The 21,711-nt window shown below is 44.4% G+C and overlaps 1 protein-coding gene across 7 annotated transcripts in view; it reads left to right on the top strand.

The window, feature by feature from the left end:
- ARHGAP25 (Rho GTPase activating protein 25) overlaps positions 1–21,225 on the top strand; it is a 91,432-nt gene extending 70,207 nt beyond the window's left edge. For all 7 annotated transcript variants that reach the window (XM_077958349.1, NM_001266047.1, XM_077958347.1 and 4 more), the window contains 7 exon segments: positions 1,657–1,864; positions 7,677–7,809; positions 11,312–11,385; positions 12,907–13,028; positions 14,148–14,344; positions 17,356–17,888; positions 20,379–21,225. In XM_077958349.1, the coding sequence (XP_077814475.1) occupies positions 1,657–1,864; positions 7,677–7,809; positions 11,312–11,385; positions 12,907–13,028; positions 14,148–14,344; positions 17,356–17,888; positions 20,379–20,586 (1,475 nt within the window). In that variant the 3' untranslated portion in view covers positions 20,587–21,225.
- The last annotated feature ends 486 nt before the right edge of the window (positions 21,226–21,711 follow it).

Below are 21,711 nucleotides of genomic sequence, written 5' to 3'. Positions count from 1 at the left end.
GGGTTTCGAACATGATAGAGAGGAGACTGCAGCAGTTACAGGTGAGAGAGGAGGCTGGCCTAGCCTGGGTAGTGGGTGGGAGCAGAAAAGAACATGCAAGTCAAGAGCCTGGTACAGCTCTATACGGGTGGAATCCACAGGAACTTGAGATGGGATGGAGAGGACCAACCTGAGAGAGAGAATCATGGGGAGAGTCAAGTGACTTTGCAAACGGATGTCCTAGGGATTGAAGTGCCGGGTGCAGCAGAGCCCTGATTATGGCAGAGGGAAAGTCAAGCAGGACAGGACAGAAGCCACGGCCTGTCTTCTGAACCTCCAGGGCCTGGAAGCCTGGTGGGAGAATGGGTAGGCAGTGGTGGTCCTGATTTGTAAACTCGTGTCCTCACACTGCTGGGGCGGGGAGACTGTGGAGCAAAGTTTCTCCACTCGGACAGAGCTGGGATGGAACTGGCCCACACTTGCTTTGCTGGAGGCAGGGTAATTTGGGAAAATATTTTTGGAAAGCAATTTGCATACCATCAAGTTATAAAAATGTTCAAACCTCTTGACCCAGTAATTCTACACATGGGAATTTGTCCTGAGGAAATAGTTCAAAAGAATGAAACGCTTTTGTTCATGCATCCAAATGTTAATTAATTAGAAATTATGCATTGAACGGCACACATTCCAGGATCTCTGCCAGGTGAATGAACATGTCTGCTGTGGCAATGTTTATAATTAGGACATAGTAAACAACCTAAATTATTTTAAATTCCACAGTGGTTTAGTGCTATGAGACATCTATGTGATAGACTACAGTAGGCCCTCTTTATCCTTGGGGGATATGTTTCCAGACCGCAGTGGATGCCTGAGATCTCAGATAGTCCTGAGCCCTATATACGCTGTGTCTTTTCAGTCTTATAACTGAGACAACTACTAAGTATAACTGAGACAACTACTATGTGACTCTGGGCAAGCAGTGTATGCAAAGTGGATACACTAAACAAAGAGATGATTCACATCTCAGGCTGGACTGAGCGGGACCATGAGAAATTTCATCATGCTACTCAGAATGACATGCAATTTAAAACTTATGAATTGTTTGTTTCTGGAATTTTGCATGTAATATTTTCAGACTACAGTTGACGGTGGCTAAGGGGGGATGCCTTACTGTGTTATGCTTTACTACTCTCTGACGCAAGTGGACACAAAACGGCCTGCTTGCTGCCATGGTTAAGGCACATTGCTGGGAGTTCACTGCCTAGGCCTGACTCCCAACTGTGCCATGCTGTGAGCTGCTTGACCTTGGCAAGTGTCTAAGGATCAGTGTCTTTAACAGTAAGGTGAGTGTGACATTAATACCACCTCATAGAGTTGCTGTCAAGATTAAAGGACAAAAAGTGTGCAATTCCCAGCAAAAAGTATTCAGTAAAAGCCAGTCGTTATTTTAAATATGTAAGAAATGTGGGTCAATATAAAAAGACTGACAAAGACTGCCTCAAATTTACAGGCCCGTATTTATAGTTTCAGGAAATATTATGAGTGATTTGTCTCCCACATTTTGTCTAGTATCATTGCAATAAAACCTGTGAAGTCACAGGTGACACAGAAAGTCAAGAAATAGTTCATCCAAGGAAGCACAGAATGACGGGCTGGTTCTGTTTGCTCTCTCCTCAGCGGTGTTTGGCCAGCGCTTGGATGAGACTGTGGCCTATGAACAGAAATTCGGCCCCCATCTGGTGCCCATCCTGGTGGAGAAATGTGCAGAGTTCATCCTGGAGCATGGCCGGAATGAAGAGGGCATCTTCCGTCTGCCTGGGCAGGACAACCTGGTGAAGCAGCTGAGAGATGCCTTTGATGCTGGGGAGCGGCCCTCCTTTGACAGGTACATTGCCCTGCTGCAGTGTCCCACCTCTGCCCTCCCCTCTGCCTCGCTTGGCTGGGAGGGCCTCTCCATTCCAGTTGAGCTATGGGACTTGCATAGACACTTCTAAGAGCCCTGGCTTGCAACAGAAAGAGCCTTTGTTTTGCTCATGATTGGGATTTTGGGAGACTGGAGCACAGTTAGGAGAGTATGCAGATAGTTTATGTGACAGATCATGTGAACCACAACTGGAATCCTGCTGGGCAGATTCAGGTGATGTTTAGGGCACAGGAGAAGGGGTCGTGCAGAGGAGGGGAGAAAGATGGGACCTAACCTGAGGCCCACCCTTCAGGACAGATGAGGAACATGGAAGAGTGGAGCTGGCTGTACAAACACTTGGTGTGGTGGAGAATGCACCAGATCCATATCCAAGGGCACCAGCGACTTTCGTTAGCATTCCAGAAGTGGCTATAACCAGGACTTCTTGTTAGTTTCCAAGATCACAATACCACGTGATTCTGAGTCAGTTCTGAGCCCTTTTGCAGGAGCATATCCTGATATCTTGGCAGCCTGGCGTTCCTAAGTCTTCTGTGTGGAGGTCTCCCAGCCCTGTTTGGGGCATATGAGGCATAGTGACATTTCCTCCCACCACCCGCTTCCTCCCCACCTTCTCCAGTCACTCAGCTGAGGTTTCCTTCTCTGCCACACTCAGCTAGTAAAATCCCCACCTGATGTTGTGCAGTCTCTTCCCCAGTTGCCTGCGTGAACTTGTCCTGCTGGCGTAAGTTTGACTGCTATTTCCAAATTAGGAGCCCATAAACCAAGGTTTAGTAAGATGGGCCTGAACTCTATCCAGTTTCCAAAAACGAAAGTTGCCAAGCTTATTTTGGACAATGGGGTTGGGTTGATTCTGAGAAAATTGTGAAGACCTAAGTGTCATCTTGTGTAGAAGCTCCCTCACCCCTCACTCTAATCACCAGCGCTGCCTGTTTTTCCTCCAAAGCTTCTCTGGGATCTATTTGTTTCTCTCCATGCTTATGGCCACGGTTGTAGTTTGGACGACCACAGGGGTGTCTTTCCTACCCTTAATACGTAATAAGCTAATTTCCCACAGGTGCTATATTTTAGCACCCTAGGAAGCAAGAGATGGGGTTCTTACTGGAACAACAGCCCATTATGGGCATCAAACACGGGGACTTTCAGCAGCACCATCAACTGCGTTTTGATATCAGGCGCTTGTTCCATTGTGCTCACCACCTTTATATTCAGTTTCTTTTTATGTTTTGGGTTAGCCTTGGCCTGGTGAAAGATACAGGGGGGTTGTTGCTAGAGCAATGCCATACAATGTGCCAAAAGGAATAGAGGTGATTGCTAGGATTTGCCAAATAACTGCCTTAGGCTCTAGCCTATGCACTATAGAGTAGGCGTGGGTGTTGGTGTGGGAATTTTTGATTATTTTGAAATATTTGGGACTGGAAGGAGGAAAATTACCTTACCTTGTGACATCTCCACACCTAGAAGTGAGGGGTAGAGTTTACACATCCAGAAATAGGAAGGGTCATTGGGGGCTTTTCAGGGGCTTCGCAGGGGCAACTCTTAGGTCCACAAAACCCTTGAGAGGACAAGTCTGATTTGGGAGGTGTGACTGGCTCTTATTTGATTCTTATTATTTAGTTACATTTGAGCATATTTAGGAGAGACCAGGTCTTCTCTCTCCTATTCCACTCATGATTCTGAAAACCCTCTTTTTCCCCTTTTCCTGCCCTCTCTCCACCTCCTTTTATACTCCCCCACTTCTCATTCCGTGGTGTGTTTTGGTGTTGAGGGCTGTGCCCTGCAAGGGACAGAGCATAGAATGCCGGACGCATAGGACAGGGAAAGGAGGGGAGGGCTTACAGGGATCAGCTTGACTTTGGAATCATAGAATTGACAAAGCCAGTAACTCAAGAGAGGTCAACAAAACTGGCAAATTAACTCTGAAGTGAAAGTGACCAGTGTTAGATGATTTCCTGAGAGTGAATCTGGCCTGGGAGTGGGAGAGGAAGAGACCAGCCTTGAGACAGTGTTGACCTGAATTGTGTGTGGGAGTTGAGAAGAGGGGCGGTGTGAAAGGGGGTGGAAAGAGGGCAGGAAAGGGGGAAAGGGAGGGTTTTCAGAGTCACGAGCAGACCAGGAGACAGAAGCTACGGTTGTAACTTTTTCTGCCTCCTATAAAAGGAATTGTAGGAGTCAGTGGGTGGAAGAAGGGGTATTTGGAGAGCAAGGAGCCCCCTCCTGGTGTCCCCAACTTCACGGCTGTGGGAACTCACCCAGATCCTCTGCATTGGTTGTGTGCTGAGATGCTCCATTACCTCACTAGAATGAAGGTGATGCCCCAAGATGCCCCCATTACCTCCTAGAATGAAGGTGAGCAAAGGAGCTGTTTGGTGAGACTAGTGCAGGTCTATCTGGTCTCCTTAGACACAAAAATGTGAACTTTAAAATCTCCTTGCCAAGTTTCTACCAGGATGGACACTGCCTTGCTACAAAGCCAACACACTTCTCACCCCTATGTGTCTGTGAGAAATGCACCTACAGACATGCCACATTACAAGCATCAATGCCTCCAGGGAAGGGCTGGCAGAACCATCTGAGGAGTCTTGGGTAATGCCTAGTGCATCAGTTGTTGAACCCAGAAGCCACCTGGCTCCTGACCTGCTCTTAGCCCTTGATTTAAAAAAAAAAAAAAAAGAATCATTTAAGGTGTTCTGTTGGGTTAGAGGAACAGCAAACTCCGAAAAAAATAATGTTACAAATTTAGACCATAAAATAGACGTCTGAGTTAGCCCTAGTACAATGGGGTGCCCACAGTAAAACAAAAATTTATAGAAATAATTGTATAAGTTCCATGGTGTTGCGTGCTAAAAAGGAAACTCAATACTATGAAAACTTAGAACAGGGGCTTTTCACATGGTCTGGTGTATTTAGGGAGGTCCCCAAGAAAATGACATTTAAGCTGAGACCCAATAAACAAGAATGAGGAATTAGCTAGGCCCAGCAGTGGGCATGGCTTGTCAGGTTTATTTTTGGTGAAATGAACTGGGAAGCTTTCTATAAGTTTCAGTGTTGTAAGATGATTTATATAGCTAATTGTGTTCTTTTATTATTACTTTGAAGTATCCATGCTGTAGCTATATTTATAACCCCTTTCTCTTTTCTAATGATGGATGTTTTTGCTGTCTAAATTTCTCCTGATTAAACTGTCTAGGTGTCTTTTTTATTGTTGTTGTCACTCTTCAAAAGATTCAGTTTCTTTTTTTTTTTTTTTTTGCCCGAGACCAAGTCTCACTTTGTCACCCAGGCTAGAGTGCAGTGGTGTGATCTTGGCTCACTGCAACCTCCGCCTCCTTGGTTCAAGTTATTCTCCTGCCTCAGCCTCCTGAGTAGCTGGGATTACAGGCACCTGCCACCAGGCCCAGCTAATTTTTGTATTTTTAGTAGAGACAGCGTTTTGCCATGTTGGCCAGGCTAGTCTTGAACTCCCGACCTCAAGTGATCCACCCACCTCGGCCTCCCAAAGTGCTGGGACTACAGACGTAAGCCACTGTTCCCAGCCAGGATCCAGTTTCTTGACTTACCATTTATGCTGTTTTTTCCATTTCAAACTCTGTTTTCTTCACTCATTCCGTTGGTGTGTTTTGGTGTTCAGGGCTGTGCCCTAGAGTGGGCAGAGCATAGAATCTGGAGACATAGGGCAGTGAAAGGAGGGGAGGGGCTTACAAGCATCAGCGTGACTTTAGGAGAATAGGTTTGAAGGGATTTGGAAGACTGGTTGGATGGGGGTGAAGGAGAGGTCCCAATCAAATGGGAGTCCCAGGATGCTGATAGAGACAAATGGATGGATTGCAGTGTAGGGACTTTAGGAGGATGCAACTTTTGGACTTTGGGAGAATTCTGCTCCTGCAAATTGTCAGCTGACTGTCTTGCTGCCACTTTCTCAGGAACGTCTCATAACATATTTTGACAAAAGTACTTTTCCTAGCCTGGCTTTGCCTCGGGTATTTTTGGGCAGTGACTCAGCAGGGAAGGATTCTCCAGAATCCCCATGTTAAATGAACGGTTCCTACCCCAGATTTCCGGAGGTCAGCCATGGAGCATAGAGCGGGCTCTGTGCCAGCCCGTGTTCTCCTACTGAGGTACAGTTCACAGGCTGCAAAGAGGGGAGCCTTTTCAGAAGACAGCTCCACAAACTGGTTGTCAAAACCAAAATAAAATGCACACAGAGCACCAATACAGAGCTTTACAATCAAGCCCAGTGTTGCCTCAGATGCCTCCCTTCTCCTCCTCTTGTCCAGATCCACCCCTCCCCTCCCTCCTAGGACCAGGAGACATGTCCTCCAGCCTATTCTATATTTCTCATCACTGAAATCAAGGACATTCCAAGGTTATTCTGGACCTCTTGCCACATCACAGCTTTTCACAGTGCTACTGAGGCTGCTACCTAAGAATGCCAGGTTTTATCAATATGAAATAAACAAACATTTCTTCAATAATCCACTTCAGGAATATGGTAGCGAATCTTATTTTCTCTTGCAGCATTGCAGAATCAATGCAACTGCCTTGTAAGCCAGGGGTCAACAAACTTTTCTTAATGGGCCACATATTAAATATTTAGGCTTTGCAGGCCAGATGATCTTTACCGCAACTATAATACTCTGCTCAGCACATAAATTAACAAGTGTGGTGGTGTTATTCTATAATTTTACTTACGGATGCTGACATCTGAATTTCCTACAATTTTTACATCATGACACACTCTTCTTCTTGTGAGTGTTTTTTTCCCCCAGCTATTTAAAAATGTAAAAATAATTCTTAGCTCCCAGGCTGTACAAACAGAGGTAGTGGGACAGATTTGGCTCCTGGCCCATGACTTACTAAGCCCTCCTGTAAATGGAGAAGCCGAACTGAAGAGCCATGCCTCTTTCAGTCAGTCAGGCCCATGGCGAGGCCTCCTCTCCTCATGCTCCAGGCTGACACACAGGCTGCCTGCCTCATGCCTTAACTCCTCACTGCCTTTCAGAGCTCATCTGAGGTACTCTTTCATCTGAGAAGTCATCTACGTGTTCCCATCTCTGCTTTGGGTGTTCTTTTTCCACACTTCCATAGGATCCTGAGTCTTGGGCTTCCCATATCATGGCATTAACCACACAGTATTGTAAGGACCTTATAATGCTTGAGTCTCCACAGCTTTGTGACTCGATGGGGCCAGGGCTCCATCCCTGGACTGGATGGCTACTGATGTCTTTGGGATTGGCGACTGAAATCCCAGTGCTTGACAAGTATCTTGCAGTATCTTGCACCTAATAGGTTTTCTCAATGCTTATTGATTGAGTGAATTATTGAGCAAATACGTGAGTGAACCTCAGAACTATTTTAAGCACTCTGGAAGATTAAAGAGATGAATGGACCAAGGATATAAAGGAGTTAACATAAGCAATATTAGAGACTAATTAGACAATGCTAATTGAGAGGCATTAAAATGACTTGAAGAAAGAAGAAAGCAATAAAGACGAAAATCATTAAGGAAGGTTTGGTAAAAATGTAGACCTTGAACTTACCTTTGAGGTAGTTGGGTGGAAGAGATGGAGGAACATGTGTTCAGCATTGTTGTTCCAGAAGGGTGAATTAGCAACAATGTTTTGGTCTGATTCTTCTTTATCAGACTCTACTCCTCTGCAAAATTTCCCTTTGTAATTTATGGTTCTAGTCACTGAATCATCAGGATGGAAGTGACGAACATCCTAAGGTTTTTCTTTCAAAGAGGTTTCAAAGAGCATTGCTTCTTTTATTCCAGAGACACAGATGTGCACACTGTGGCTTCCCTGCTAAAGCTCTACCTACGAGACCTCCCAGAGCCCGTGGTTCCCTGGAGCCAGTACGAAGGGTTCCTGCTCTGTGGACAGCTCACGAATGCGGACGAGGCAAAGGTTTGCATCTTAGAGTTAGTTGTCCTGCTTTAGAAGAAAGTGATTGGTTTTCTGGACACTATTCCAGTAGACAACAGTGGGTCAAGGGGCCCATACTTTTTGGTAAGATAGTCAAAATGCAACTTCCTCAGCAACAAAAGGCATATGAACTCAATCATGATGACTGGCAAACCACAGCCTTCATGAGATGTAATAATCCAGTAAAGAATTGGACCATAATCAAATACTGCTGGGTCACATTAAAAGTAGGGAGAAAAGGAGGATACATCGGAGGAGGGTTTTAAGCCCGATGGCCTTGCTGAGACTTGCTGGGACACAACCACAGGCTGGAAGGCAGGTGCGAGGTCACATAGTTCAAGCTCCACAGCAACTTGAGTGTCAAGTGTGGTCATCCAAGGAATGCATGTCCCAGGGAGAAGAAGGATAGGGAAGGTTTTTTGATTGTTGTTCTTTTTAGCCATAGCTGCCTGTAGGGTCTGTAACCACCATCTGTAATATGCTTGTGAGAGTGCACAAGTTCACCAGCAGGATTTTTGATCCTGTGTAAGTTATTTCTAGAGAGGCCTTGTAGTCAACAGGGATCACACTGTATTCATGTTATTGTAATCAACCAACCAACCAAAGAAACTGATGAAACCCAACCAACAACAATAAACCTCGATGATTTTTAAACAAGATTTTCAAATCCAAGTGATCCATGAAGAAGTTTATGTTTCTATCAATGACTATGTTAAAAGCCCTCTCTGGCAAAGTGGTGCACAGAAAAATCTATAATGAAGACCTAGATTTAACTTTGATTTTTCCATTATACAGATTATACATCTTTTATAAGACTCAGTTTATTTACTTAGACCGATAGACCTTTCTATGGTAATGGAACTTTTATATATCTGCACCTTTCAATATGGTAACCACCAGCCACACATGGCTATTGAGCATCTAAAATGTGGCTACTGCACCTGGGAAGCCAAATTCCTAATTTTATTTAATTTTGATTTAAATTTAAGTAACTACATGTGGCAAGTAACTGCTATATTGAACAGCACAAACTTAGATAATTTTCATGATAATATCATACCATGCCTAGGATTTTTTTTTTTTTTTTTTTTTTGAGACGGAGTCTGGCTCTGTCGCCCAGGCTGGAGTGCAGTGGCCAGATCTCTGCTCACTGCAAGCTCCGCCTCCCGGGTTCGCGCAATTCTCCTGCCTCAGCCTCCCGAGCAGCTGGGACTACAGGCGCCCGCCACCTCGCCCGGCTTATTTTTTTTTTGTATTTTTAGTAGAGACGGGGTTTCACCGTGTTAGCCAGGATGGTCTCAATCTCCTGACCTCGTGATCCGACCGTCTCGGCCTCCCAAAGTGCTGGGATTACAGGCTTGAGCCACCGCGCCCGGCCTGCCTAGGATTGTTTTGAGGACCCAGGGATATGATACTGGTGGGTGACTTTAACATTTTTTTCAATATAAGGGAAGGTTTATTATCTTCCATACTTCAGAATGTATGAGATAGCCTGCTTCATAGAATATATTTATTTAAAATGAATGAAGAAATAGCACCCTAGCCCTGTAAGAAAACACAGCTGTGAGAACTTCCATCCCTGACTGAGGATGGGGGGAGCATCATGATTTGAATAGATCCTGACATAAGAGAAAAGCTGACTTTATATTTCAGGAAAGGAAGAGAACAATAATGATGTGGCTAACATGATACAGGTTTTATAGCTCTTTTCCAGACAAAAATTAGATTGCATGGATCTGAGGCACGATATTTTGTGCATAACTTAAGAATTTTATTGGGGGAGGGAGAAGGGGATATGAAAAGTCTTAACTTATACTGGTGTGTCTGCTCACTATTGTGAAAGTAATAAAATTTTATGGAATAATGTTTAAAAGGCAGCTAAAAAGATAAATGTTTCAGATTGCATCTCACCCCTGGGTTCTGGGGAAAGCAAAGGAAGCACCTAGATGCCGTTCTGACAGTAAGATTCCCACCCCTGCACTCACTTTAGACTTGCATCTCCCAGCTTTTCTCAACCTCAGCATCTCTGAGAGTTTCCACATCTGTGGCAATGCATGTCTACACACAGGGACCAACGTCCTTCTCACTGGTGAAAACATGGCAGAGGTGGCAGCTAGGAGGGGTGAGTCTGTAGCAACCTTTGCAATGAATTTACTTGACTCAACTGACAAAAGGATCTTAGCATGAAGCTGACGCTACGCTAAGAAGGTCAACATCTACAGAAGCTGCTCCGTGTAGGCTGACAAGGCTGGAGGGTGCGTTTTCTGCAGGAGAGCCGCTCAGGTTTGAGGAGTGCCTGCATACCACATGTGAATTGTGTACTCTCTCTATTTTTTTTTTTTTTTTGAGATGGAGTTTTGCTCTTTCACTCAGGTTGGAGTGCAGTGGCGCGTTCTCTGGTCACTGCAATCTCTGCCTTCTGGTTTCAAGCAATTCTCCTGCCTCAGCCTCCCGAGTAGCTTAGATTACAGGTGCACGTCACCATGTCCGGCTAGTGAATTGTGTACTCTCACAAGCACCATGTTGCATATGGTGACTACAGACCCTACAGGCAGCTGTGGTTGAAAAGAACACGGAAAAGCTCGCTGTCCCTCTTCTCTTTGGCTCGTGCATTCCTGGTAGACCTTGTCAGACATCCATGGTCATTCATTGCAGAGCTTGAACAGTCTAACCTTGCACCGTCCTCCAGCCTGGTCTGCCTGTCTCTGTGAGCCAGCAGGTCTCAGCTAGGCCATAGTGCTTGAAATCCTTCTCAGAAGAATCCTCCATTTCTCACCAGTCTTAAAGTGATTCTGAGATATCTTATTGTGGTCTTATTCTTTATTGGATTGTTACATCTCAAGCATTCTTAAGCAAACAATTAACGTATGAGTTGTTCAACAGTCCTTCCTTAGAGTAGCTCACAGTCAAAGGTGGGGTGCAGTGTCATAGTTACAGATAAATAAAAAGTATACATAACAAAAACTGGCCGGGCGCGGTGGCTCAAGCCTGTAATCCCAGCACTTTGGGAGGCCAAGACGGGAGGATCACGAGGTCAGGAGATCGAGACCATCCTGGCTAACACGGTGAAACCCTGTCTCTACTAAAAAATACAAAAAACTAGCTGGGCGAGGTGGCGGGCGCCTGTAGTCCCAACTACTCGGGAGGCTGAGGCAGGAGAATGGAGTGAATCCGGGGGGCGGAGGTCAGAGTGAGCTGAGATCCGGCCACTGCACTCCAGCCTGGGCGACAGTGGGAGACTCCTTGTCAAAAAAAAAACAAAAAACAAAAAAACAAAAAAAACTATGACCCTTTTTAAAAAATTGTAAGAGAATTTAGAGTTATTTCCAATTTTTTTTTAAACCCACAAAACTACAGGGACAGGAATGACTGCCAAAGTGTTGTTTCTTCACAGATACACCAATTCTGTTCCAGGGTCTCCTTGCTGGCATGTGGGCAGGCTCATTTACTGGTAAATGATTTACTGGTGTAAATCTCTTCCCAGGCTCAGCAGGAGTTGATGAAGCAGCTCTCCATCCTTCCTCGTGACAACTATAGTCTCCTGAGCTACATCTGCAGGTGAGAGGCCCCCTGGTATCAACTCTACAGTTTTCAACCCCATCGGAAAGAAGCTCCTAGTTAGAAGAGGAGGGACCACCTCTGTGAACACAGAGATTCTGGTCCAGCACTTTGGAAGATCAGCTGTATTCACGTAGCACCGAAGTAGCTTCCTGTATAATTTCAAGGATTCTGAAAACCTGGTTGACCCAAAAAATGAACGTGCTCCCCCCTTTAGGCCTGCCTAAGCACTGCTCAGAGTCCTGGGACATGCAAGAGAACCCAGAATCCCTATAATGATTCTAGAATGATCTCCCATCTTTGTGACTTTGAGCCATAGCTTAGCTCCAGGGAGACATTCATTCTGGGCCACGCTGGTTATTTTCCTTCAGGCCTTTCTGGGGATCTGCTGTGCACCACCCCTGTGGCAACTCTAGCTGTGGATTGACCCAGATCTGGCTGGGCTGGGCTGGGAACTGGGATCTTCATCCCAGACTGATCTGAATTTTGTCTTTTATTTTTAAAAAGTAATTTGTTGTAGTTCCTAGATAATAAAAGTCATACTTGCTTGACTTGGAAACGAGGAAGATACAGCAAACGGTAAACGAGAAATAAAAAGGACCCACAATCCCTTCACCAGCAATAAGTACTGTTAACACTCAGGCATTTTCCCATCTGGGTGTTTTCTCTCCATGATAGATCTTTTCACACCTTAATATAAATATAGGGGAATAATATTTTATTCTAAATCAAAATTATATAAAGGATTATATCCTGCTTTTTTGGTTTAATGTTTTATTATGAGCATTTCTCTATGTCATAAAATTGGATTATGAATAACTTCGTAATATTTCATAATGTTTCATCATTTGGACACATCACCATTTATTTAATAATTGCTCTGTATTTGAAATTGTGTTGCTTCATTCTATCCATTTTTAAATGGTTTTTAGAGAGTGTATTTAGAAATTCCCTATTTTTACAGTGAATCTGAGAGCTTTGTGCCTCAAAAGGGGTAGAATTTTAGCAAAAATTCAGTATCGGTTATGGAGCACCTGCTGAGAATTAGCAATGCTTGTGCTCTAATCAGAGGATGAGAACAAGGAGGCATCATGGATTCCCTGGCCCTGAAATCTTCTTACCAATAAAGTTTTCCTCTCTGGAGACTTGGGTGGGATGGGTGCTGAGAGCTGGGAGATAAGCCTATCAGGGCAAGACATGGGTATGGTCAGATACCCATTTTACCTTTTTTAGTCCATTCTGAGGTCCTGGAAGTGGATCTTGTCTCTTGCTTATGTGATTCCACCCACCTCCCACAACCCCCACCCCAGCAGCTGGGCAGGAACCCCCTGGTTTCTCTTCCTTCCTTGGTCTTGGGTCTTTCAGGAAGAGGCTAAATTCTTGTGGGCAGAGCAGGCTGGTCTCATTCCTGAGACTGGGAGGAAAGCGTTAGATCCATCCCTGAGTTCTCGCTGGAACCCTGTAGTGCTTCCTCCTGGCTACTTCCTGCTTTCTACCATGGGATTTCTTGGCTGCCTGCAGGTTCCTACATGAAATACAGCTGAACTGTGCTGTTAACAAGATGAGTGTGGACAACCTGGCTACTGTGATTGGTGTGAATCTCATCAGGTCGAAGGTCGAAGACCCTGCCGTGATCATGAGAGGTATGGCTGGTCGCATAGTGAAAGCAGGTACACCGGAAGTAACAATTACAACACTCCCCCTGATATTTGTGCACTGCTCTGCAGTTTGCCAAGCATTTTCAGCTGGTTATCTATCTCATCTGAATCATACAATAGCCTTGTGAGGTAGGCAGGGCAGGAATTGTGTCTATTTTTCAGATCACAACAAAGGACAGAGGTCAAGGGTTTGCCCAATGGTCCCACAGTACAGTAGACTAGCACAAAAATAGCCAGCCAGTGTTTCTTAGTCTTTTATTACTTTTACATACCCTAAGCCAGATTGAGCAAGCAGGTTTCATTTTATTTTATTTTTATTTATTTATTGAGTTGGAGCCTCACTCTGTTGCCTAGGCTGGAGTGCAGTGGTGCGACCTTAGCCCACTGTAACCTCTGCCTCCCGGGTTCAAGTGATTCTCCTGCCTCAGCCTCTCAAGTAGCTGGGACTACAGGCATACACCCCCACACCCAGATAATTTTTGTAATTTTAGTAGAGACAGAGTTTCACCATGTTGGCCAGGCTGGTCTCAAGCTCCTGACCTCAAGTGATCTTCCCGCCTTGGCCTCCCAAAGTGCTGAGATTACAGGTGTGAGCCACCGTGCCCAGCCAGGTTTCATTTTATGAGCCAGCCCACAAAAAGGCTGCTTATAAAGCTGTGCTGTGCAGGCTTCTGAAGCTGTGTCCTGACACAGAGTACTGATATCTGCCATGGGCGTGGGGGCAGAAAGCCTGGCACATATTTGCTGTGTGTCTGATAAGAAACCATAGATCATATTGAGGACCACATCAGGAGAGAAAGATGTCTTTATTTTCTCTGCTGTTTTATTGCCTACTTTCCTGATCAAAAACTAATCCAGTGGACTATTGGCTCCCTCTGAAACAGCTCCCTCTTTCATTCTACTCCCATGTCCTTCTATTCCATCCCTTTCAACATAATCTCCAACTCCAAGCAATTAAAAAGGGTCTTTTGAGAAGAAAAATGAGGCCCTTCTGGGCCTCGTAGTTTTAGAACTGAGTTTGGAGACATCCACGGGTGGGAATCCTTGAGGACTAACTACCTGCCTCCTACACTACACTATAGATCTTTTTCTTCTTTCTTTCAGGGACTCCTCAGATCCAAAGAGTGATGACTATGATGATCAGAGACCATGAAGTCCTCTTCCCCAAGTCCAAGGATATACCCCTATCACCTCCTGCCCAGAAAAACGACCCCAAGAAAGCTCCAGTGGCCCGAAGCTCTGTGGGCTGGGATGCCACTGAAGACCTCCGAATTTCTAGGACAGACAGCTTCAGTAGCATGGTAAGGCACAGAGAACCTTTCTGCTTCCATTGGGTTCTTCCTTTAGTCCAGGCCATCCCACGTAAGGTCCGCTCTGGGATGGCAATTTGGGGAGTTTTAGGTGATGCAGTGTCAGTGGGCACAGCTGGTACAGACTCATCTGAACATACCTTGAAAGCCTGGCCTCTTTCCAAATCTAGTTTCTACTGGCATCTTTGAGGGGGGTGAGTGACAAGTGTGCCAGTCGCCCAATAACTGAGCAATGAGGGTCCTCACTGAAGCCCACTCTAAAAGAAAGGCTCAAATACAGTCCAGAGAAGTTCAATGGGAAAAAATGTATACCACATTGTAAATGTTTTGGTGGGAATTGTTGAAAATTCCGGGTGAATGTCCAGAGAAAACTGGTTTCCTGCTAACCCATGAAACGTGATTCCTTTCTCAGAGTATGTCATGTGTTTGTGTAATATTTCTCATTCCTCGATAAGCAGTCTCAGCCATGTCAGCCCCCACGTTTGTGCTGAAGGGTTGAAACTCACGTTCCCAATGTCCAAAAGCTCTGCTGACTCTGAAATGTAGACTATGTGAGGGCAATAATTTACAAAGGTCAAATATTTTTATATATTTATAGGAACAAATAGTTTTACAAAGAACATGTGGACTTTATATAGTAGCTTGATCTTTATGTGTGGCCAAAAAATGGATTTCAGATTTCTAGTTGACCAGATGATTCAAGTTACCTACAGTACTGTTAACCCTGAAGATTTGTTTAAAAGGCAGGTAGTGGGTGGTAGTTGTGATTTTTCTTAGGATAGGTCTTTCTGGATGCAATGCATTCTACTAACACTCTAAAACTAAAATAAAATTTAAAAACGCTCATACTTCATGTAACAAGATCATCCCACAGTCCTTGAGAATAGCTATTATTGTACTCATTTAATAGGCTTCTGCCATTTATTGATTTCTGTGGGTAGGCACTATGCTGGGAAATTTACACTGCTCACCTCTAGAGTCCTCATGTTACATAACATTGTAAGGCAGAATTTGTCATTCGTATTGTGTTACTGAGGAGCAGAAACTCAGAGAGGTTGAGAAGCTGGCCCAGTGTAGTAGCACTAGCTTGTTATAGAGGAGGACTCAGATCCAGTTCTCCCTTCAGGACCCAGGTGCCTCTAACTCCAGGTGGGGTTTCTGAAGCAAGTGATTGGCTACAAAGGTAAAGGGAGGGCTTGAACCCGATTGTCTGATTTTATGTTTAGGTCTCACTTGATCTTAGCCAAAAGGCCAACAAGTGATTGATTTTATGTTTAGGTCTCATATTCTGTCTCCTTTTTCTTTATAATTTCATTAAAAATATATATAAGCACATAGTTCAAGTAATCAAAAAGATAGGAAAAGGTATACGTTGAGAAGTTCTGCTCCCTCCCACCCACCCCATCCCTCTCTGCCTTAGTTTCTTATTTATCCTTCCAATGTTCCTTTATGAAAATATAAGAAGACATGAGTATAAATTATTTACCTCTTTTTTTACACAAAATGTATTATAATTCTCTCTCTCTCTACAGTCACACACATACACATACAGTCATACACACACTCTTACACACAACTCTGTATCTTGCATTTTTGTACTTAGCAGTGTATCCTGGAGACTTTTTCATGTCAATACATAGACAGCTACCTCATATGACCTCATGTTTTCGGGAGGTGTATTGTGTCCCATTCTGTAGATGTACCAGTCCCTATAGATGAACAGACTGCCTTCGGTTCTTTTCTTTTCTTTTTCTTTTTTCTTTTTTTTTTTTTTTTTTTTGAGACAGGGTCTCACTTTACTGCCTAAGCTGGAGTGCAGTGGTATGATCACAATTTACTGCAGCTTTGACCTCCTGCTGAGGCAATCCTTCGGCCTTAGTTTCCCAAGTAGCTGGGACTACAGGTGCATACTACCATGCTGGGCTAATTTTTTTGGCATATTTTTTGTAGAGACAGGGTTTCACCATGTAGCCCAAACTGGCCTCAAACTCCTGAGCTCAAGCGATCCACCCTCCTCAGCCTCCCAAAGTGCTGGGATTACAGGCGTCAGCCACTGCACCCAGCCTTTCAGTTCTTCATATTACAAACAAAGCTGTAATAAATAACCTTGGGACCTCCTTTTGTACTCAGGTAGATGTATTTCTCAAATAAATTTTCAGAAGTGGGCTTGATGGGTCAGAAGGTAAATAGATTTGATTGTGTGATTTTGAAACAAATTATTGGAGTTTGTGTCTTTTTACACTTCCAGAAGCAATGCATGAAAGAGCTGTTTTCCTACAGTTTCACCAACAGAGTGTGTTGTCAAATTTTGGGGGTTTGCTCATCTAATAAGTGAGAACTGGCATTTCAGTAATTTTAATTTTAATTTGAGTTTCTCTTATTATTAGAGAGGCTGAACATCTTTTCTTATGTACAAGGACTAGCTTCATTTTTTCCTCTGTGAACGGCCTGATCTTGCCCTTTGCCCATAATTATATTGCTTGTTGATCTCTTCCGTCACAACTTTTATGAAGTTTATCTATTAAGGAGAGTAACCAATTGTCTGATATGCATAGCAAATATTTTTTGCCAGTTTTTTTTTTTTTTTTTTTGGTTTGGTATGTGGTGATTTGTTACTTTGTTTTTATTTTTGTTCTTTTTAATTTTTTAAGTTATGGAAATCAAAAGGTCAAATTTATCAATCTTTTATGGCTTCCGGGTTTTTAGTCATAGTTACAGAGACCACCCATTCTAAGATTACATAAGGATCCTACTTTAGGACTCTTTAACCACAAACAAACACTTGATTTTGGTGAGCACTTCCTCTCTAGAACATAGTTCCTTTAGTGCAATATCCTTTTGGAAAAAAATGCCAGTGCAGATAATCAACTAATGTGATACATTAAGAATTTCATAGGTATGCTCCCAGGGAACATTTGTTTTGGGGTCTCTAATCCTTACCTTGGGAGCATGACACACAGAGGTGAAAACCCGTGTGACATCCATGTCTGTTTCTTTTCTAGACAAGCGACTCTGATACAACCAGCCCCACCGGACAGCAGCCAAGCGATGGATTTCTGGAGGACAGCAGCAAAGTACCCAGGGAGAAGCCAGGAGATTGGAAGATGCAGCCTCGTAAAAGGACTCAAACACTCCCTAACCGGAAATGTTTCTTGACATCAGCTTTTCAAGGTGCCAACAGCAGCAAAATGGAGATCTTTAAAAATGAATTCTGGTCGCCTTCCTCAGAGGCTAAGGCAGGGGAAGGGCACAGGAGAACGATGTCTCAAGACTTGCACCAACTTTCTGACTCCCAGCGGACTTCCACCTACGATAATGTCCCTTCCCTGCCAGGGTCCCCTCGGGAGGAAGCCAGTGCTCTCTCTTCACAAGCCTGTGACTCCAAGGGAGATACTCTTGCCAGTCCGAACTCTGAAACTGGGCCTGGAAAAAAGAACTCTGGAGAAGAAGAACTTGATTCTTTGCAGAGGACGGTCCAAGAGCTACGAAAGGAAATAGAAACACAGAAGCAAATGTATGAGGAACAGATTAAAAAGTAAGTCAGACAGAGGGGCACTGAGAGGCACTTGGCTTCCATCTTTGGAGATAAGAGGGATTGTTCCCACCCGCCAGAGAAATCACATCATAGAGCTTCAGTTTGGGGAAGACAGTAATCTATAGCAGGTCTAGGAAGGAAAGAGTAAAGGGAACAATGAGATGACTAAATTGGTGAACACTCTAAACTTTAGACTAGATTTAGGAAATGTCAATATCTAGCTTAAGTAGCTTAATCAATAATCTCCAAACAGTGGTTCTTTAAGAATCAACATGCTTTAATTAATTTAAAGGAAATAATTTTTTTTATGTTAAGGTCATTCGTGGATTCTGCAAACATTCCTCGAGCCCCTCCTCTGTGCCAGGCACATTCTAGTTGTTAGGGTATAGCACTGAACAAGAGACAAAAGTCCCTGCACTTACAGAACTTCTTCTGGTGGGGACAGATGGACAATACAAATATATAATAAAATATATGTTATGTCAGCTGATGGCAAGTGCTGTGGAGAAAAATAAAGTGGGTCAGGAGGTTGGAAAGTTCAAGGAACGGGTTCCGATGTAAAATAGGGGGATCAGGGAAGGCCTCCCTGAGAAGGCAGCAGGTGAGTAAAGGCCTGAAGGAGATGAGGAGCAAGTCAGGTGCGTAGATGGGAGATGACTATGGCCACTGCTGAGGCTGTGAGAAAGGAGCAGTCCCCCATGGCCCCACCCAGCAAGAATGGAAGCCGCCTGAGGTCAGGGAGAGTGATTAGCAGATGAGGGTGGAGAAGTACAGGAGGCCAGGATGCCGTAGGGATTTGTCAGCCACTGGAAAGCCTGAGTCTGGGTGGTTTCAACCTGGTTTATGCTTCATTGGCTCACTGGCTTCCCACTGAGCACCGCCCGCAGGGGGCAAACAGAGGTGGGAGGCCAGTTAGGCAGCTATTGCCTCTGTCACATGCAAATTCCCAAGATCCGTGCACACAATTTGTTCTCTTGGGTAAGTAGAGTATTTTCTTGAAATATTTTTCACACTACTGATTGGCCAGCAAATTCGTTTTCAGGAGAGAAAACCTTGATCCAGTTGTGCCCATATCGGCACTAGTCATGAGGCAGTGAAATGTGAATTCATGGGCTCTTAGATTTATGGCTACGTCTTAGTCCGTGCAGACTCAGGTATCTGAAGGGAAGGCTTCTGTGAGCCTTCATTCATTGTTCCACACAGAGAGCTGCCATCCAGAAGCAAAATGTAGCTTGTTTATCTAAGAACCTGAAACCAATCATTTGTAGAATTAAAGACTTCTGTGACATCTCGGCAGTGATCAAAGCAGTCCCATAGAAAACTCATGCTGCACTCAAACATGAGTATCTTCAACAGGGTAGGAAAAGAACTGGCTGCCACAGAGGTGGCTGCTCCTTCTGAATGGAACAGAGTCCTCTGAATCCACCAGTCGAGGAAGCCTCCCATCCCAGGCTCCTGAGCCCACACAGATTCCACCTCCCACTGGAACCCATGGTCAGGATCTAGCACAGTGCCTTACTTGGAATTTCTTCCAGAACCAGAGGGGTACAGAGAACTTGGAGAAGAAAAGTAGATTTGTAATGAGAGGGTCAGAAGGAATGAGACCAATTTAGCTTTAAGAAGAGATAGGCGGGGTAGGCAAAGTTGTGAAGATGGATTGTTACCCACAGAATAGACCAAAGCCCTTGAAGGTAGAACCCAAGTTTTGGGCTCACATGGGAGCTCAAGTCTCCCTTGTGCAAATGGGCAGGCCATTTGGAGAGAAGGGAGGCACACTCTACAGAATGAAATTCTGAAATAGATTTCCAGTCACACAATCAGCATATGTATACTCATTGCTAAGAGTTAATTCAGCACAGCCTGGCAGGGGGCCACTACATTAGGATTTTGGCCAGTAACGATGAAAATCCTGGCAATTCAGGAATCCCGCAGATTTTTCACCTGGCATGGGATTCAGAAGAGAGGGTGAGACTGCCAGGATCATGGCTCCCCAAAGGGCAGTTCTCTCTGTTTCTCCAAATCTTGGTCCCCAGGAGATCCTTAATAAGACAGGGTGCTGGTCTGTGCTCTCCATTGACACAGGATGAGGAGGCACTCATGAAAAAGAGGTATGAGAAATCTGGAATTTGGATGGGGCTTCCAGGATTGATACAAGGTGCTATGGGAGTGAATATGTAGATCTATTAGAGCTGATCTCTTCTTTCAAAGACTTTGTTATACGGTTGAAGATACAAAACAAAATGACATGGAAAAAAAAAACAAAACACAATAGATGTCACAAGATGGTGTTAAATGACAAAGGAGGGGCTCAGAAGTGCTGTGGGGATTCAGTTTTCCTGGGACATCTTCATCATCGGGACATAGCTGAGAGATTGGATAAGGGTCTTGTGATTTGAAAAGTAAAATGAACAGCAGGTTGTGAGCAAGGGGGAAGGAAGAGCCTAGAATGAATTGCCATATTCTTTCATTCTTTTCTTTCCTTCCCTGTAGCCTTGAGAAGGAGAATTATGACGTTTGGGCTAAGGTGGTGAGGCTCAATGAAGAGCTGGAGAATGAAAAGAAGAAGTTTGCAGCCCTAGAGATCAGCCTCCGCAACATGGAGCGCTCCCGGGAGGATGTTGAGAAGAGGAACAAGGCCTTGGAAGAAGAAGTCAAGGAATTTGTCAAATCCATGAAGGAACCCAAGACCGAGGCTTAAGGATCCCAGGAGTACTGCAAGGACAGCCCGAGAGAGGCCTAAGTCTGACCCCTTTCTCAGTGCTACCTGATGACGGGGATACAAAATTACTCTCTGAGAGGGAAAGGATATTTTGAGGGAAACATTAAATTTCTCCATAAATAAATGAATAGAGTTTGCAGGAAGGTGAGGGTGAACAGAGATGTGTGTGGACATCTCTGACCGTCCATCGCTGTATTCAAATGGATTTTGTTATTCCACTCCAGTCTCAGGCATGACCATGTCCAACGAAGACATTCAAGGCAGCACATCTCAGGACCCAGGCAATAGACTGGCCCCAACACAGGCTGAGCTGAGGTGTGATTAATTCTTTGTTTTTTGTGTGGAACAGCTCACCTTGTCAGACAGCCTCAGGGTATCTCTGAGACACAGGGACAGAAAATGACATTCATCTTTTGAGTCCTCATCCATGGAGTGCTGTGTTTGGGGGGCTACATCTGCTGAAGTGAGAACCCCATTTTTCCACCCCACCATGATGCCCGTTCTCCAGGTCTTCTCCAACTTATTATTAGGCTAAACCAGAACAAGCAACAAACTGTATTTATGCAAGCAAAATTGATGAGAAAATTATATTCAAATAAAGCAAAAATTAAAAAGCAAGGCTATTGCTAATCCATACAGCACCTTTGTGAGAATTAGCACAAGACACTGCTCCCCTGAGGCAGATGGCTTGCTGAGCAGGGCATGGGCTGCATTTCAGTCCCGACTTGCCTTTCAGGGACAGGTGTTTCTATACTTCCTGAGCCCCCATTTCTTCTGTATTTCACACAATTGCTGTGGGGATTACATGAGAAGATACAATCTAGTCCCTACTTGCTTTTTAATTGTGGATGGAGGGCCTGGGAACAAAGGCTTCCTACTATGATACGATTTGTTGTGGGTTTGGACATGAATTGTCATTAAAATAGTTTCTTTTTTCCTGTTTCACCAAAATGCAAATGATTTTACCCTTCAAGGGACAACAGGCACTGGATGATAGGTGGGAGAGGGGCTTTCCCAGTGGACAGTTGATTCTTCCCCTTCTATGTCAAGCCAGCCTGGCAGAGGCCCTGGTCAGGCCCCGGACCTATAAGTAGGTTGGTTGAG

The sequence above is a fragment of the Macaca mulatta genome, chromosome 13, assembly GCF_049350105.2.
Source record: "Macaca mulatta isolate MMU2019108-1 chromosome 13, T2T-MMU8v2.0, whole genome shotgun sequence".
Taxonomy (NCBI): domain Eukaryota; kingdom Metazoa; phylum Chordata; class Mammalia; order Primates; family Cercopithecidae; genus Macaca; species Macaca mulatta.
This window is presented reverse-complemented; position numbering and strand designations above follow the sequence as displayed.